The sequence below is a fragment of the Rhinolophus sinicus genome, linkage group LG06 (genome assembly GCF_036562045.2).
Source record: "Rhinolophus sinicus isolate RSC01 linkage group LG06, ASM3656204v1, whole genome shotgun sequence".
NCBI classification, from domain to species: Eukaryota; Metazoa; Chordata; class Mammalia; order Chiroptera; family Rhinolophidae; genus Rhinolophus; species Rhinolophus sinicus.
Window position 1 is genome coordinate 89489310 of NC_133756.1, and position 18786 is coordinate 89508095.

Sequence of the window (18786 nt, forward strand, 5' to 3'; positions counted from 1 at the left end):
AGCTAATGTTAGGATGCAGAATAATCTTGACTTTAATGACTATTAGAAGAGTAAGTCCCAAAACTAGAGATACCTTTTAAAGACTGGTAATAATCACTGAAGATTTTCCCACTTACCTCATTGCCACATTGCTGCCATCGATAACTATTGGTCTCAGATTTTCTCCATCATCTGTTACAACCTCTTGCATTGGAGATTCAGACCGCTGCGATTCCAGGGAAGATGTTTCCCGCATTATACTGTTAATTGTACTAACTGTCTGTTCAGCCTCACTCTTATTTCCAAGTTTTACAAGTTCTCCCAAAATATCATTGATTAAAGCATCTGTACCAAGTTTGTTGAGCACAAGCTGAACCTGTTCCTCAGAATAACCTAACTTAAGTGCAAACTCCAGTTTTGTTTGGTATTCTCGCACCACATCAGGGGGTTTCTTCACTTCCTTGGGTATAGTCTGGGACTCTTCGGGTTTAAAGTCTTGCAAAATTTCACTGCGTTTGAGTATGTGAGGCTCTAAACAGGGAGACCTACATAGTTGTCTATGAGTCTTGGTTAATAAGCATGGCTCTACTGAAATGTTACTCAAGTGTTCTGACTCATTATCAGAGTTTGTGCTTTCTTCAGAGTCACCAGAGCTCGCATTCTCTTCAGACACCTCTTTTTCTTCCTTTCCGGAATTAACTTTTTCCATTGTAGGTTTTTCTACCATTGACCAAGGTGCAGATGTACTTAAATGTGGGTCACTGCTCTCCACATAAAGGTGGCCGAGGTCATGCCCCAGATGATCCTTCAAGCCCATGAAGCTGTTACGTGTACTTGACTCCACTTTTCTGTTGTTTTTTCTGTACTCCTGAATGCAAAGCACCCCGTATTCCTAGAGAAAAATGTAAAATATTTAGAATTTCATATTTACGGTTTCATTTGTTTCAATCAACAAGTTGGAAAAGAATTACCAAACCAATGAAGAGCTACTTTGTGTTTGACTACATCCTCATCCCTCAGCACCCTTGCAAGGTAGTATCATGCCTTTTTTTCAGATGAAGTTAGTAGTTAGGAAGGCTATGCAATCCCTCCAGGGCAACAAAGTAAGTAGGTAGTGGAAGTGGACTTTTTACCCGGTTATGTCTGACCCTATTACCATACTCTTCCCACTATGTCACTGCTTCTCAGTCTTGATGGAAGAGATTTTCCTGCTGATAGAAAGGCCTATGTTCCTGGAGTGACACATAGAGTATTATTAAAACGCGTGCTTTAGATACGCTATGACAGGTTATGTACATTTTCTCTAAAAGAATTCATACAAAAACTGTAAAAATTATTTTAAAGAGAAAGCCATGTGGAAAGGAAAACATTAACTTCCTATAATTGTAATAATATCATTGATATGGATCAAGCTTAACAACAGTCGAAAGACATATCAAAAATAAATTTGGTACTGAGTTGAAAGAGCACGTATTCAACTAATAGCCAACAAGGAATTAAATAATTACAAAGTGACTTATACTCTACTTAAGAAATGAATAGTTTTGCCCTAATAATCTTTATTTTGTGAATACTGAACACGGTAACAGAATACAATCTTTAAAGTCATGCCATCCTTATTAAGTGCCAGGGACACTGCAGTCTGTCATTCCAAGGGGTTGGGAAAAGTTCTTTTATGCACATTTATAGAAAGCAGAGAAATGAAATACTTCACATAAAATTAGCAGCAAATAATTAGATACACTGAATAAGTGTTATCTTAATTTCTTGAATTTTATGGCAGAAAATATTTCTATATTATATCAGATAATTAACCATTACATGCATTTGGTTAAAAAGTCATCTTTTCTCCTACTTTCCCCCTAAGGAATGCTTTTACTATTAAAAATGCTTTCACTGTTTTACTATTTTCCTTAAAGTCTATTGGGAATAATTGTTATCTCTCCACTAGGAACACTAGGTTAGCCAAATAAAATTATTTTCTCTTGTCCTTCACTGTAAGGACTATATCCACATCAGTAGTTTACTTAAGGTAATTCCAGTGTTCTATCCATGGATAACATTAGTAAGCCAGTGGTAGGTGAATTTGAGACTGTCATAAAACACCTATTTAAATAACCCCCCAAAATTGGAAAAACATTTCATTCTAAAGCTCTTCAACATCTTATTTACACTAGAAAGGAGCTATTATGTAACTGTTACAAGAAAATGCTAAGTTGCACATTTGAATGCATACTTGGTGAACTTATTAGAGTGAAGTATTTTTGCATAATGAAATAAATTATATTAATTATGGTAAATACTAGAGAAGAGAACATGGACATCTTTAGCTTGATACAATACACTTAAAATTCCTTCAGTGTAGAACTCCTACACACTTTTCCAGCAGTTTCTTTAGGTTTTATTCCTTGAGAAGACAGATAACTTAAATTGCACTGTTCTACTAATGTAACATTCATTAGTTTTTAAAAAACACACACACACATCAAACTCTCCTGGCTCCTGACTGCACAACTGATAAAAAGAAATATTCCTTCAGAGGGCTGTATATACATCTGCCCCACTATGAAGCTGTATCCATTTCAATTTTTTTCTATTAATATGGATATGCATGAGCCCAATTATTTAGCATTAAAGGAAGGGATTTTAAAAGCAAATCTTTATATTCAGTGATTTATTAACTACTGTAATATACTGACACCATAATGCAAGTAACAAATCACAACAGCATCTGAATAAAGGGATACAGTTAAAAGAAAAACCTGCACTGTGGCCTTCCTACAGCTCCCACCAAAAGTATCTTAAACAAGGAAAACCTATTGGAAGCTGGGCTGCCTGGCAACCAGAAGATGGTTGCTAAGCTGCACTCTTTTAACATGCCATCATGAAGGCTAGCACAGTGAAAGAATAATTTGGTATGAACAAAAGCCTATAAAAGAGACTGGGACTTAAGTGCCTCTGGTTTACCCTCCGAGAACAATGCAGCTGCCAAACCAATCTGGAAGCTCCAACATCATTGTTCTATAAACCCCACAATCTGCTCTGACTGCAGGAAGTGTATTTAATGGGCAACATTTTTGATCTCTCCTGAAAAGTTTGGGTTTTGCATAAGTGCTGTTGTGAGATAATTCTTCAAGATAATAATTCACTGACCAAATCCATGAATTGAACTAGGGAATATTTTAATATTGAGCTGCACTGTTTTTTCTTTTGGACTGTTTCAAACAAGATGAAAACTGTATGAAAAATACAGCCAGTGGGGAAAATTAGAATGAAATGTTATGTTTAAAGCATAAGGAAATTATTCTTAATTTTCACGTTTTTCAAAGAAAGAAAACTAGATACTGTAACGTTTTTAAACTGAAAATTATCAACCCTAAAGATGTATTTAAATCTTTTTTTATCACCTTCAGTCTAATATAAAAAAAGTGTTGATAACACTATGTGACTCTGATATAATTTATTATATGGCTATAATGATACAATATAGAGAAAAAATGGGATTATCAGTTGTTTGCTTTTTATGGGATTAAACCAGGTAAAACTCATTTGTACACAAATGTATTCAGTGACTACAAACCTTTAATTTGTGGTATGTGATAATTCATATATACTATTTAAATAAGAAGTTTGGAATAATTGGTCTAAGATGATTTTTAATTCTGAAGATAAATGTAAGCTTGATCTAATCTACTTTTTAAAATATTAACATCTAATTTTGTTGCAAAATAAATTTTCTTTTAAAAGATTCTGGTTTAACTTTTTTCAACTGACAGGCCTCTCTTAATTTTCCAGATTTCATTGGTTACCTCAGAGAAAGTTATTCAATGTCATCGTGTACTAAATAAGCAGTTAAATAATTTTAGTTCCTATAAATCAACAGACTAACTGAAATAGTACAAACAAGGGAAATGAAATTACCAGGCATATATTTTCTCCACTACATAATACAAAATTGAGATAACCTGATTTGTATTGACCCAAATGATAAAGGTTTGTTTTTTTTAAAACTTTAATCCCTAAAATGCTTCGTTATCCATTTGTAATTACCGTGTTTCCCCGAAAATAAGACCTAGCCGGACAATCAGCTCTAATGCATCTTTTGGAGTAAAAATTAATACTAGACCCAGTCTTATTTTACTACAATAATAAGACCGGGTCTTATATAACATAATATTAGACCATGTATTATATTAATTTTTGCTCCAAAAGACGCATTAGAGCTGATTGTCTGGCTAGGTCTTATTTTTGGGGAAACATGGTAGTAAATGATTGCCCTAACTTAATATGGCACTTAAAAAAAATAAAAAAAGAATTTGGGGCAGCCGATTAGGTCAGTTGGTTAGAGCGTGATGCTCTCAACAACACGGTTGCCGGTTCGATCCCCACATGCGCCACTGTGAGCTGCGCCCTCCACAGCTAGATTGAAACAACTACTTGACTTGGAGCTGATGGGTCCTGCAAAAACACACTTAAAATAAATAAAAGTTAAAAAAAAAGAAATTGTCAAATCTTGAAATCACTCAATAAAAACCTAAATGATTTAAAAACTGATAAAAATGTTTTCATATGCTGCAGTATTTGTTAATGTAATATATAAAATTTATAAGGAACTATAAGAAATCTTAGGACAAAGAATGGTATATGATCTTTTGTTCAATGCCTTAAAAATGATCAATATAATTTTGAAAAAAGAAGACAGTAAACACTCTTAATGACATCACAAAATTTATTATTACATTATCAGGTAGAAAATATTTTCGCCTTAATTTCTAAACCATTTATTAGACTTTTAAGTTTTGCATGTACTCAAAAGCAAATGTATATAAATCATCATAAATTAATCAACTATTAACAAATAAGGATAATTTTCCTCATTTCCGGAAGCAGCAGCATAGACAAAATTTCACACAGAAAGTAAGTCAGAGTTTATACTCTGATAGTTATCAAAAAACTCCAAGAAATGTGGCTTAATTTTTAAGCTTTATCAGGAATCCATTATAACTGGTCTTTATATACTATATTCATGAACACAAAAGATACTGAGCAAAAATATAATGGTATGAAAACAGATTTCTACACTTATAAAGCTACAGATTCTCTCTAGATATTGTATTAGAAAGTAAAACAATTTTTCCTGCTAAAGGCCTAAATAAGTTAAAAATCAAGTAATACTATTTATTTAAAAACTGAATTTTCATGCTTATTTTTTAGATGATGAAGAAGAGTAACTAATTGTTTTAATTGCCAAAAAGAAACTTTACATTAGCAGGTTAATGATGTAATGGCTATTTACTAGAAATTTGTTGCATATACAAATTCCCTATTGAGTGAGATTTTCTAGAAGTTCTCATTAGATGACTCGGATAATCCTTCCCAAATTTAGTAAAAATATTTTTTGTAGTGTAAAGGGCCTCATATTAATCAGGAATATCAGACCATAAACTTGTTAAATCAATTTATTTGTCTGTAAAGTTACAATGCCATAAAGTGGGTTCTGGTTGTCATCCAAATGGTAATACTATGAGAACAGTGAAAATAAAATAATGAATATGTAATAAATACCTACTGCTGTAGTCTCTGTGTATTTAATTACCATTGTATTTCAGTGAGTGCTGTTGTCTGCATCCCTCTAGCTAACAAAGGGAGATGTCCCTTTGAACAGATTGGTTAATGCTCCAGGGCAACAGATGTCTACTGGAACTGCAGGAGACCAGCAACTGGTGGCCTGCCCATCTTCTGAAAACTTTCAATAGACTTATGCATATGTTCACACAATAGGGCATGTGGTAGAAATGAAAACCTCTCTTTAACCCTTTATGCTCTTTCTTTCCCTCCCAACTGATAGATGAAAGTCTTTGTCTCCTCCTCCCTTCCCCATTACAGAACTCCAGAAAGCAACAGTTCTTGAAATGACACATTCAACCTAATGTGACACTAGTGCAAGGGGAAAAAAAAGATGAGAGAGAAGAAATTAGCAACCATATGTGAATACTGAAACTACTGCCAAAGCAACTGAATGCTTAGTCATCATATTTAAAACAAGCTGTTTGAAACATCTACTGTATCAATCCATCTCCCCAAGCTAGGTTTTTAAGACAATGAAAAAAACCTATCAAACCTTACTATCATTTTACAGCACCTAGGTCTGACAGTGACAGCTTAAGAAACAAGAATGTGACAGGATGAAATCTAAATTCATTGTTTATCAAAATACCACAACAGGTTATAATTTATCTTTAACTACCAAATGATTATATGCTATGCCCAACACTTGCAAATGCTCATGAAGCTGTAATTATAAAACTCCAGAATATAAAAACATAAAAAATCTGTTTCACAGACATATTTTAGAGAAATAATTTAATTTTCTGGTATTTTGGCACCATGTAATAATTTGTAGGATTTCATTTGAGGTGCATTCTGTGCTTTATATATAGAGAGAGTCCAAATTAATACTCTGAATATTTAGGAAAGTTTAACTTCCAAGGCATTAAGTAGCACAGATACTCACGTTAGCAGGAAAATACAAAGACACTGGTTTCTGTAGCAGCTTCAGCAGTAACTCCTTAACACAATTTTAGCTGCAGACTTCCAGGCAGGCAAGAAGAACAATGAATGGTTGAACAGATGGACCGGCAATGTCTTTGCTTAACCTATTACGGAGTGGAGCAGCCAATCGTAGGCAAGAAAGCTCACAATTAGTTGGCCAGGCAGATGCAAGCCAACCTCAGCACCCTGCGTCCAGGTTTTTAAGATAAGCAAGTTGATGTCATTCTTGGGGTCTGCCCCGGGCAGCATGTGTATTAACGAGGGGTGTGCGGCAACAATAGGCCATACAAAGCTGACTAGTAGGCAGCTGCTCTTTGAGAGCAGTCATTAGGAAGCAGGCCGCCAACAAGACGCACCTGGCTTGGGCAGACTTCAGCTTTTCCTCCTTGTTTTCAATGCACAACACAAAAAAACCAATTACATTTTAAAGTAGTAAAAGTTGCAAGTTCCCTAAAAAAGTTTAGGATATATTCTAGTCTATTATTAGCCTACTGTTTCTGAGAAATAAAGAAAATGAAGTGTGTCAAAGTAGCAATTAACGAATGCAGCAATCCCTTTTCTTCAATAAATGAGTTACTGGTGAAATGAGACAGAAGGTTATAGTAAAACTAGTTCCCTGGAAATACCCAGAAATCTAAAATATTTGTCACTATTGGTTAATTTGTTGCATGGATATAAGATTGCAGAAGAAAAACGTTTACGACTTTACAAACAGAACTGATTTAAAAAGCTCACTATAAGTATAGTATAGTAAAGTAAAACAAGTTTGCTCCAACTTTGTGCCAAATGTCTCATCTAAATTGTACATTTTAGACAAAACTAACTTCAACCTAAATTCACCAGAATAGCCCATCTTATGTATGTCAAATAGCAGTGTAAAATTAATCATGTAATTCAATAAAAGCAAAATCTTTATTATACCTGTTAAAAGTATTTGTACTTCATAAAATTTGTAGGATGCAATGCTTAAATTCCAGTTCAGGAAATAGTTAACTTTATAAAGAAGAAATATTGTGATTTTTTTCAAGGATATAAAGTATACAAAAATCAACCCTCTCAGTGAGGAAGCTTGTTAGTCCTGATTTATTTCAGAGTTCCAGATGCAGTATGTATAATGCTATGGACTACTTGCTTTCGCATAATTTATATCTTGCGCAGCCTCTGATTAAGAAAAAAATTCAATTAAAATTTAAACATCATCAGATGTTGTGAGCATATTTCCCTACTAAAGAAAAAGGAAATCTAGGCTGTCCTACTACTTATCTGATGTAGAAAACACACACACACTCACACACGCACAAGCATCCGTTTTTTATTCCAGTGTAAACTAAGAGTCAAGGCAAAACGCTGCTCTTAAAATACAAGCTGATTTGCAGAAACTAGACTTTTCCATTATATAATCACGAACTCTAAAGATATAAAATTTGGTTTGAGCACCCCAAACTATCAAAATCTCTTCACACACAAATAGAGGCTACTCCCAGTTAAGATCATTCGTGAATACCTGGGGGAAACATCATATTGGCTGGGACTCTAGGTCTTGTCCTTACTGGCCCCACTCAGATGTAAATGAGTTCTCTATTTCTAAAACAAGGAGAGGATATACTCTATATGGTTAAAATTTTTCAGTTATCTCTCTGAAAACATTCTTTATGCCTACTAAAAGCCTAAAAATGATTGTTTCCAGAAAAAAATTAAAATATAAAGTATGGTATTGTAGCTCACCATTTGTCTATATTTTTTCTCGTATGGTTTAGTAAATGTATTTCTGGTAAAACAGTTTGATTAAATAAGATAAAAATAAAAAATGTATGTTCATACAAAGTAGTTGCAACTAAAATCCAATAAAACTGAAGCTATGCACTGAGTACAGAGGTCAATATTTATGGTCAATATTTATGAATTCATATTAAAACCTTTTTCTTTTCTACATAAAAAGGAAACTCTTTAGTATGAATAGACTGCCTTCTCCTTTCCTTTGGCTTCTTGCTTCTTTATCCCTTGCTACTATAGTTACTACTTTATAGCTTTAATTCAGAAGGAGGAATCTTCTCCCTAATTCCTGCCACTGTGAACACAAAGAATGAAAGAAAACTACCCAAGAGCTCAGCAGGAAGCCTAATCTCTAGCACTGGATTAAGTTTTTTTGCAAACAGCAAATAAAGGCGGAGATCTGAAAAAACTAATCAGATCCTGCTGTGGTATTTAGACTATCTGGGCTGCCAGTATTGGATAATGTTAAGCACATTAAAACATCTGTAGGTGAAAAGATGCCCTAGTCTGGCTTTCTCAGTCACAAGGCCCTAGTCCACTTCCAAAGGCAGCGCCAATACAAACAGCTGCACTGGCTCTGCTTGGGCCACTGCAATCAATGGCTGTACAGCTATGACAGAAGAAAACAAGACAGTGTAGTTTTAGGGGTATACTAAAACCTGTCGATGCCAAGGATGTGTCTAACATTTGAAACTTCAGCTATCTGACAGGACCTTGCATGTTTGCTGAGATTGAACGTGAAACACGTGGGCTTTGATGATGGTGTTTGGAATCAATTCTCTATGTCAGTGGTGATCCAGACTGAATTCCTGGTACCTTTCTCCTAATATGAAGTTTATTGCCCTTTAATATATAATCTTTCAACCTTAACGAAAACACCATAGAAGACCAGATTTTACCAACTGTTACCCAAAAGTTAAAAAGATAAACTTTTAACCAAAAACTCTTACTATTTTTGTGAGTTAAAAAAAGGTCTAACAAACCAACCAAAAAACCTAAGTTAGATGCATGGTGTAAGAGAACGGGGCAAAATTAATCAGGCACAAACTCTAAACTCTGGGTTATTATATTAGGAAGTCAGATGGGCCATGATAACTTTAATATATTTGAAATGAAATATATTCCTTGGGCTTAGATTACTTTTGTTCCTTAAGTTATCTCCTTCCTTGAATACCCTCTAAGTACATCCCTGCCAAAGAAATTTTCACTGACACCACTCTTATGCTTCAAAACACGTCTCAGCAGCAAATCACAAGTCTCAGGTTCTCTGCTTTGTTTTCAAGGCTCTTGCTACAACGTGGGCCCCTCCTGGCCCTGTAATCTTATTTCCCACTTCACTTAAGGTGAAGGAATAACACCAGTGAAGTCACTTTAAGTGTCCTCTTACACTGCCTTACCCACCCAGGTCACACTGGCTGTCCTAAGCCCAGCTCAAAGTTTATTTTCCCCATAAAGCTTCTTGGATTAGTCCAGTTTTTCTTCATACTCTTTTGAATGTCTATTAACATGAATAATCTGCACTATACAATATAGCACTTATTTATGAACCAGGCTGTAAGCTTATTGAGGGCAGAGTCATTTAATCTTCCATAATCCATAGAAAAAACCTATACGGCACATATCAGTGTGCTGATATCTAGAAGACATTTGAGTGAAAAACATGACTGGTAAAAAAACAGCCTCCTCCAAATATGAATGAGGGCACTCATATGAAAAAAACAGAACCCTCCCCTGCCCGTTTTTACTTGCCTGTTGTGACAAGATGAGCTTATCAAAGAGCCCTCAGCTATTTGCCATAGCGTATTTTTGTAGCCCTGGTTCTGCCATTGGGGCTGCTTTCACCTTCCAGGCAGCTGTGGGATTGAAGGAGCTCAAACTTCTCAGTGACGAGAGGTCTTTTCCGCAGTCGCCTTCTCTGGCTTCAACTTCCTACCTAGAGAAGCATCTGTTGGAGTAACACTCCAGCTTGTCTCCCCACCTGAGGATGACTTACTCCACGGGAAGTCTGGGAAGAGGAACTGAGTAAGCAAAGCCCAGCCCTTCCTCGCTCATTTCGCCTCAAGATCTGCTCAGCTGCCAAGAGTACATGATTGCTTTGCTCTCCAGCACTGCCCAAGATTGGGTAGTTAAATTTTTCTAATTTGGGGGTTCAATGTTACTAAGCCCTTTATGCTGTGATCTTAAGTCATGTTCTGCAATAGTGCTATCAAAAAAAAAAAAAAAAAAAAGCTGCTCTTTTGATGTCCATCTGCCTGGTTCCTTTGTCTGTTTCTCAATTGGTTCAGAACTAAGGCAGGAAAAAGACTCCCTCAAACAATATTCAGTAATAAAAAAAGTTTTGTTATAAAGAACTATTAAGGAAAAAAGGTGATATAAAGACTTACATTAACTCTCATCAATCTACTTTTAAAATACGTATGAAGAGATTAAGTTTAACAAAAAGAGAAAGAAAAAATTCTGTAACAAAGAAAGATAATGCTCAAAGTGAAAATTCTTAAGAGTTTACGAAAGTCTTTCAGTGCAATATCACTAAGAGCAGACAATCTTCAATCTTCTTTAGGGTTCAGAGACAAATACTAAATAAATCCACAAAAACAGTATTTCTTTTCCAAAGTGTAAAAATAAAAATTTTTCTACAGTCATTTTAAGTGACAATATAACCCACATACTTAGACTTCAAATATTTACCAGTGATTATTTCCCATTTAGTATTTTAAATAACTCATTAAACAAGCAAATGTTTAAAAAGATGATCTTAAATTCCTATAAAACTTGCAAATACTCAAGGAACAAGGAATTTTAGAAACGATCAGGGGATACAATGACATCCAAAATGCTGATGAAATAGGTTATTAAAGCAACTAATGTAAGTATCGGAGAGGAAATTCACATGGAAAAAAAGGACATGATGATTTTCAAAGAAGTAGGAAGCACATATCATTCATGTTAACAAAACAGTTATATTAAGTATAATTGAAACTATGAGGAAAACCTGACCAAAAATGTGTAATTTTTTGTAAAATACCGGGGATGTCAAAAAAAATGTATACACATGACTTGCATTCATTTTTTGTTATCAGTATATATCGAGTATTACAATTTTAATAGTTTTTTCCTTTCTTAAAATGCGTATACATTTTTTTGGCAACCTCTGTATATACAAGACACTCTCAGAATTATAAGACAACTGGATGGTAGTTACACGACACTTGATACCATGTAATAATGATAATATTTACAACATCATTATCAAAGCCTAGTCAGAATTGAACTCCTCTCTCCTGATGTCACAGCACTTCCTCTCCCACTCTGTGACATTCCTCACTAGTAGGAGCTCATTTCTTCACATCATAGATTCTTCAGGCTGCACATACCAGCTGCAAATTGGTGTGTCTTGCTTTTTAGGTGTTAAATAATTCTACTTAGCAAACTAATTCAAAAACTGCTTGACCAAAAGCATTGTTAAAAAGTGAAAGTGACAGGCTTAGACTAAAGAATAATTGTATCAGATAGAATTAAAACAGGGCTCTATCATTAGATCTGTCTGTTCTTACTAGTGGTCTAGAAGACAGTGTAATAGTAGTACATTAAATGTAAAGGAAATTAGGAAAAAATAAAACATGGCACACTGCAAATACAACTGCAAACCAACTATGACCTAATAAAAGTTCTCTATCATGTTTGATCAAAATTCTTATTAATAATTAGATAGAAAATAGTTCCTTACATTCCAATTCTTAAAAGATGGAAAAACGAAATGATTGAGTTAATATTTCCAACGACACTCATACTACTGATTTTAAATTACTGCACACTACTGATTTTAGACAATTGTCCTGATGCGCAAGAAACTGAAAAACACTGAGAGGCAAACAAAATGAATGGTTTTGTTAGAAAGTATGCTCAGTGAAATTAGTACAAAAGTTTATAACAAAATTTTTCTTTATAGAGTTCTATTCATACCAGAGGGTGAGGTAATAATTTAGACAACAAATTTAGAGTTCTGAGCAGTTAGGACAAGATTCCTTCTAAATACAAACCATCATATACTATAATTAGTTAAATCTAGAATATGAATCATCCTAAACAGCTACCAATGTAATTTGATTGTACACTCTAACAGGGCTGGGATGCTTGTGTTTTCTGATATATCTCCAGCACCTAGCAGAGTGAATGGCACACAACAGGTGCTTAATAAATGTGCTAAATAAATGATAGCATTTCAATATCTGAGCCAAAATCCCTTTTCCAGATTTATTCTTTAGTTCCCTTCCTATAATCTACGCTCCAGCCAAATGGAAGTTTTAAAGCAGTGGTTCTCTCAATTTGGTAACACATTGGAATTGCCTGGGGAGATTTAAAACACGGTATACAGATGCCAACATCCCATCCCTAGAGATGTTTATTGTTTCGGTCTGGTTGATGCCTGGCCATTCGCCAGGTGATTCTAATGTGTAGCCAACTTTAAGAAGACTGATTTTTAACAGTTCTTTCTTCTAAAATACCTTTCTCCAAAGCTTCACATGTTAAAACCCTACCCACTATTAAAGATTTAGCCAAAAAACCAACTTTATATGAAAACTTCCGTGAAACATTGTTAAACTATATTTTTGGATTATTTTAGTTTTGCAAGGGGCCTGACATGATAAACAGGTTAGAACTTGATAAATACAGAGGGTGCCAAAAAAATGTATACACATATTAAGAAAGGAAAAACCTGTATTAAAATTGTAATACTCAATATATACAGATAACAAAAGACGAATGAAAGTCACATGTATGCATTTTTTTGGCACTCCTGGTATTTGATTAATTCTGGTAGCATGACACATAGTAGAAACACAATTAATATTTATGGAAAGAATAATGTACAGTTGGTTCTCTTTCGCAGATTATGTATTTGCAAATTTGCCGACTTGGTAAAATTTATTTGCAACCCCCAAATAAATACTTGCAGTTCTTTAGAGTCATTCCATAGATATGTGTCTGTGCAGAGGCAAAAATGGGAGTTGCCCATGGTGCACCTTCCAGCTAAGGTTGGACAAAGTGAGGCTTTCCCATTTCAGTTCTGCTGTAAACAAGTGTCCTAAAAAGGACTGTTTAGTGCTCTTTTTCTGCATTTTCTGTGCTTCTTGTTGGTGAGTTTGCTGTTTAAATGGCCTCCGAGCCAAGTGCTGAAGTGCTATCTATTGTCCCTAAGTGCAAGAAGGCTGTGGAGTGCTTTATGGAGAAAATATGTTAGGTAAGCTTTTTAAGACATGAGTCATAGTGCTGTTGGTTGTGAGGTCAATGTTAACGAACCAACAATATATATCAAATAAGGGTCTTTAAACAGCAACACACATACAAGGTTAGGTACTGCTTGGTCAATGAAAATGTTTTGACCAGAGGCTCACAGGAACTTAATCCTGTATTTCCTCTAGGAGCAACGGCTCAGGATTTGCAGTAACTTTATAGAACATAACTACAATTAAAAACAAGAATCCACTGTAATTTATCCCTCTTTAGGACTCTTGAGGGATCTTACCTGCAATTTTTATTATTAGTTTCATTCAACAAATGAGACCTCCTAGGGTCCAGGCAGTGGGGACAAAGGAAGGACAAAGCGGAAGTCCCCTTCCCTCAACCAAATTTAAGATGTAGTGTGGAGCGGGGGAGAGAGAGAATATAAATAAATACACATCAGGTGATGGTAAATGCTACAAAGAAACTTTGAATCAGGGAAAGCTTCTCTGATAAGGTAATATTTGTGCAGATACCTAAATTAAGTGAAAGGAAATATGTAACAGCAAGAGGGAGGATGAAGTACAAAACTCTGATATGAGTGTGTGTTCACGGATCAGCAAGGTGGTCAGTATGATGGGTGGCAAGTGAGCAAGGGGAGGAGACAGAAGCTGAGGTCAGAAAGGTCAGGTCAAGAGAAGCCACGGTAGGGCCGACCCAGTGGCTCCTGCAGTTGGAGCTCCGTGCTCCTAACGCCGAAGGCTGCAGGTTCAATTCCCACATGGGCCAGTGGGCTCTCAACCACAAGGTTGCCAGTTCAATTCCTCAACTCCCACAAGGGATGGTGGGCAGCGCCCCCTGCAACTAAGATTGAACACGGCACCTTGAGCTGAGCTGCCTCCCGGATGCTCAGTTGGTTGGAGCGCGTCCTCTCAACCACAAGGTTGCCGGTTCGACTCCCGCAAGGGATGGTGGGCTGTGCCCCCTGCAACTGAAAACCGCAACTGGACCTGGAGCTGAGCTGCGCCCTCCACAACCAAGATTCAAAGGACAACAACTTGACTTGGAAAAAAGGCCTGGAAGTACACACTGTTCCCCACTAAAGTCCTGTTCCCCTTCCCCAATAAAATCTTTAAAAAAAAAAAAGAGAGAAGCCAGGGTATTGTAGAGCTTTGAAGGGCAGTTCTTCTCAAATTGTACAGAGTATCTGAATCATTTGAGGATCTTGATTCTGATTCAAGAAGTCTGGGGTTAGGTCTGAGACTCCACATTCTAACAAGCTCACAGCTACTGGCCCACAGACAGTACTCTGAGTAGCAAGGTAGATCATAGGTTACAGTAAGAAGTTAGCTTTTGTTCTGAGATGGGAAACTTTCAGAGAGTTTTGAGCAGACGGAGTGATATGATCCTATTTTATAATAATGTCTTCTAAACTTGGGCTTACCCCCACACTTCCAGTTGTGTTCCATTGATCTTTATTCCTGTGCCTGTACCATTTATTAAGAACTATAAATTTATAACATATTGGGTACCTTGCATGTGTAGGTCTTCTATTATTACATTCTTTTTCTTCCTTGTTTTCATATTTTTATCCTGGCTATTTTGCATGTAGATGCTTCCAGATACTTTAGAATTGTTTTGACAAATTTTAACCTAAAAGCTGTTGGGAGATTGATGGAGATTGTGCTGCAGTAATGGTTGCTTAAAAATCACTGCTGATTAAATTAAATTGTTTAATCAAGAACAATTTATTGAACTTTTTCTTTTAATACAGTTCCATAGATTTCTTAATGGGGACTTAAAATTTCTTGTTAAACTTGTTCTTGCTGCTGTGAATGGAGGTTGTCTCCCCACATTGTATTTTCTATCTATTGGTATCTAAAAAACTTATTCCTATTCTTATTCTTGTACATAAAACTTTAGTGAACTAGGTATTTCGGTGAACTCTTAATGTTTCTATTGGGGTTTCACCAAGTTTCTTGGGTTTTCCAGGTATATAACAAAATCATCAGCTTGCCTCTTCCTTATCGATTTTTGTATCTCTTGCTACATTCGATTTATGTGTCATGGAATACTTTGGCTAGTGAGGATAATTAGAAGATAATGTTAGAAAGCTTAGTAAGGAACAGAAGTATAAAAATGGTTGGGAACCAGTGATTTAGAAGAAATACACTGATGGTGGGCAGGAGTGAAGGGATGAGGGAGAAAACAGAAGTATAAATAGAAAATATAACAGGCACCTCAGAGGACACAAAGATTTTCTTGTAGAAAATGGGAAAACATTTTTCAGTTTAACAATATAGATGGTGGACCGTGAAAAATATTTAAAGATAAATAGCTGTAGACAAAGAGTAGCTTTGCCACCTTGCTCATAATATAATTTCAATAACAATTTCTAGCCATAGAATTTTCCTGAAGTAACAAATTGGTACATTTTTCAGAGTTAGCTTTCTCCTAAAATCTGTAAGTTATTAACTATTGAAAAATTAACACCATAATAATTTTCTCCCTTACATCTTGTTAAATAAATCTTTTATGTTAAAAAAGAAGATTCCTATGACTAAGGAATTTATTGTATTGATAGTAGTATTACTACCTTAGTTCTTAGGACATTTTTATAGATGTTAGCTAGATCAAATTTTAGTTTAAAATTGTGTACAACTAATGCATTTAAAAAGAAATACTCTGATGAAAGGCAGGAAAATAGCAGCATTGTGGTTGATTACCCAAATTAAATGAGAGGTTAAGCTATATTCAATGAATTCATGAATTCACTCAAAAAACATTTATTTGAATACCTACTGTGAGAAAGTGATGATGCTAAGTGAAAAAGATGAGAGTCCAAATATTAATACAGTTGCTACCTTAAGGAATATAAAATTTTTACTAGGGAAACCAGATAAATGAACATGTATACAATATAGGGTATGTCAAAATTAATTCTGTTAAAGAGACATAGAGTATAAGAGACAAAGACAATGGCTCAGGTTTGAGGTGGTTCTGAGCTGACATATAAGCTAAGTACAGAATGGTGGTGATGACATAGACCTATGTCAGGCACTCATGGTGTATGTGTCTTTGGTATAGGGAAAATGGGGAGTAGGCTAAGGTAGGGAAAGAAAAGATTTTTGCCCAGAGAACAGGATCAAAGGCCCAGAGATGTGAAAGATGATAAAATATACAGAATTCTACATGATTAATATGGCTGTGAATGAGGCTAGAAAGAGGCTAGTTCATGGGAAGTCTTGAATGCCATACTAGAGAGAGTTTCAACTTTGGTACTGGGAAACTACGGGAAGTTTTTAAAAAAGGGAATGGAGCATTTCTACCCACGTTTAAAAAGGTAATGGGGAACCACTGAAGGTTTCTGAGAATATGAATGGCATGTTTCTACCTGCATTTTAGGACAATTCCAACGGTATTATTTTTGAGGAGGCACAAAACTCAGACACGTTACAAAGGTACTATCATAGTCCAGGCAAAACATGACTGGTATCTAAAGTTATGCAGGAAAAAAACAAAAACAAGAATGAGATTATTTTCTCATATAGTGTCAATGGGTCCAGTAAGGATTTAATACTAGACAAACAGGAAGAAGTAATAAAAAAAATAACCAATGGCATTAAATCATACAAATATACTGCAGGATGACTGAAAAGAGGACATTGGATAGACTATTAGCGGCCCCTGAGGGAACTATTTCTCGGAAATAAAGAGCGGCAGATTGAACAGACAGCTACTCATAACCATGTTTTTGTGCCATAGATGACTTTCTCAATCTAATGAAGTCTACAGACCTCTTTTCAAAGTAATACATAAAATACATAAAACAAAAACAGAATTGTATTACAAAGCCAATTATATTAAAAGTCACCAAAATATGTAGAACAGTGATATAGTGAAATATATGCCTTTTAACACATTAAAATAACAAATATAGCATATCTAATCACTACAATGATTATGAAGTAGTTAAAAGTGAAAACGATAATTCAGAATATTTACTTCAACTATATAAATGATAAACATTTTATGATTTCTATGGGTGACAAAGTCATATATACTGTTATTTATATTGGGTTTGTTGCTTACAGTCATAACTAAGGGAAATGCTAAATTTCCTTTAGAGGATATGAATATAAAGATGTAAACTTTTCCCCACCCAACATCACAGAATGCCCAAATTCTATCCATGGACTGTTTGGGGAACTACAGAACCCAGGTTAAAAACTCCTGGTTAAGGAAAAAAACAGAAAACTCCTGATAAGTGTGTGCTGAGGAAGAGATGACAGCAGATGTATTCTTTTAATCAGTTTGGCAGGAAAGTAATGAGATAGAGAAAGATGGTTTGGGGGGGTGGTAGGGAAGGATAAATTTTTCTTTTTCCCCTCTTTTTTTTTTTTCCCTTTTAAGAACTTTAAACCAGGAAAATGGATTCAGTGGGACAGGAGAGAAAAAAGGTATGCACATCTGTGTATGTATGAATGAATGAGAATAATTAAAGGGACAATAACTTACAGCAAATAAAAAAGGAAAGCAGTGAAGTGAGGAAAAGAGACTTGGTTCAGTAGGCAAATATTGGTGCTCCTCTGTCTATAATTCTGTTAAAACCACCTTCAACATTCCTGTCCTTCCCAGCCTCTATGAGATCCAGCCGGCCAGGACTGACTGGGAGTGAAGAGTGAGAGACAACGGAAAGACCCTCTGGCAGGGAATCGCCAATCCTCAAGGAGCAGGAGGTTCGCTTCTGTTCTTCTGCCTCCTTTTCTAATCCATTTTCAATCTTCTTCCCCAGCTCTCAAGATACCTACAGGCTTAATGCTGCTGTTTGGCAGCCTACATATTCCCATCCTAGTTGTTTCTTCCCACCAAAAATCAAAACTCCAAAAGAAAGATTGGTGAGGGCCTGGAGATACTTACAAGGTTAGAGTAATAATTAAACATCTAAGTGTGAAGCATTATTGAGGAAGGTGCAATGAGTATTATAAGGAGAGCTTGTTAAACCAAATGACTATTTAAAGGATTGATGAAGGATTGTTAAACATAAGAATCTTAGCATACTGGGGTGGCCAGTTAGCTCAGTTGGTTAGAGTATGGTGCTAGTAACACCGAGATTGCAGTTTTGATCCCCGCATGGGCCACTGTGAGCTGCGTCCCCCCATCCCCCCAAAAAAGTTAAAAACAAAAAAAGAACCTTAGCATACATTATGGCCTCTGGCTCTCCTTCCTTGTCCCTGCACCTTTCTGACTCCTCCTCTG

The 18786-nt window shown here is 35.6% G+C and overlaps 1 protein-coding gene across 5 annotated transcripts in view; it reads right to left on the bottom strand.

Moving 5' to 3' along the window:
• The window catches only part of ZC3H12C (zinc finger CCCH-type containing 12C), a 69255-nt gene that overhangs the window by 34374 nt on the left and 16095 nt on the right, over positions 1 to 18786 (bottom strand). For all 5 annotated transcript variants that reach the window (XM_074335520.1, XM_074335519.1, XM_074335518.1 and 2 more), the window contains exon 2: positions 117 to 871. In XM_074335520.1, the coding sequence (XP_074191621.1) occupies positions 117 to 796 (680 nt within the window). In that variant the 5' untranslated portion in view covers positions 797 to 871. The remainder of the gene's footprint in view (positions 1 to 116; positions 872 to 18786) is intronic.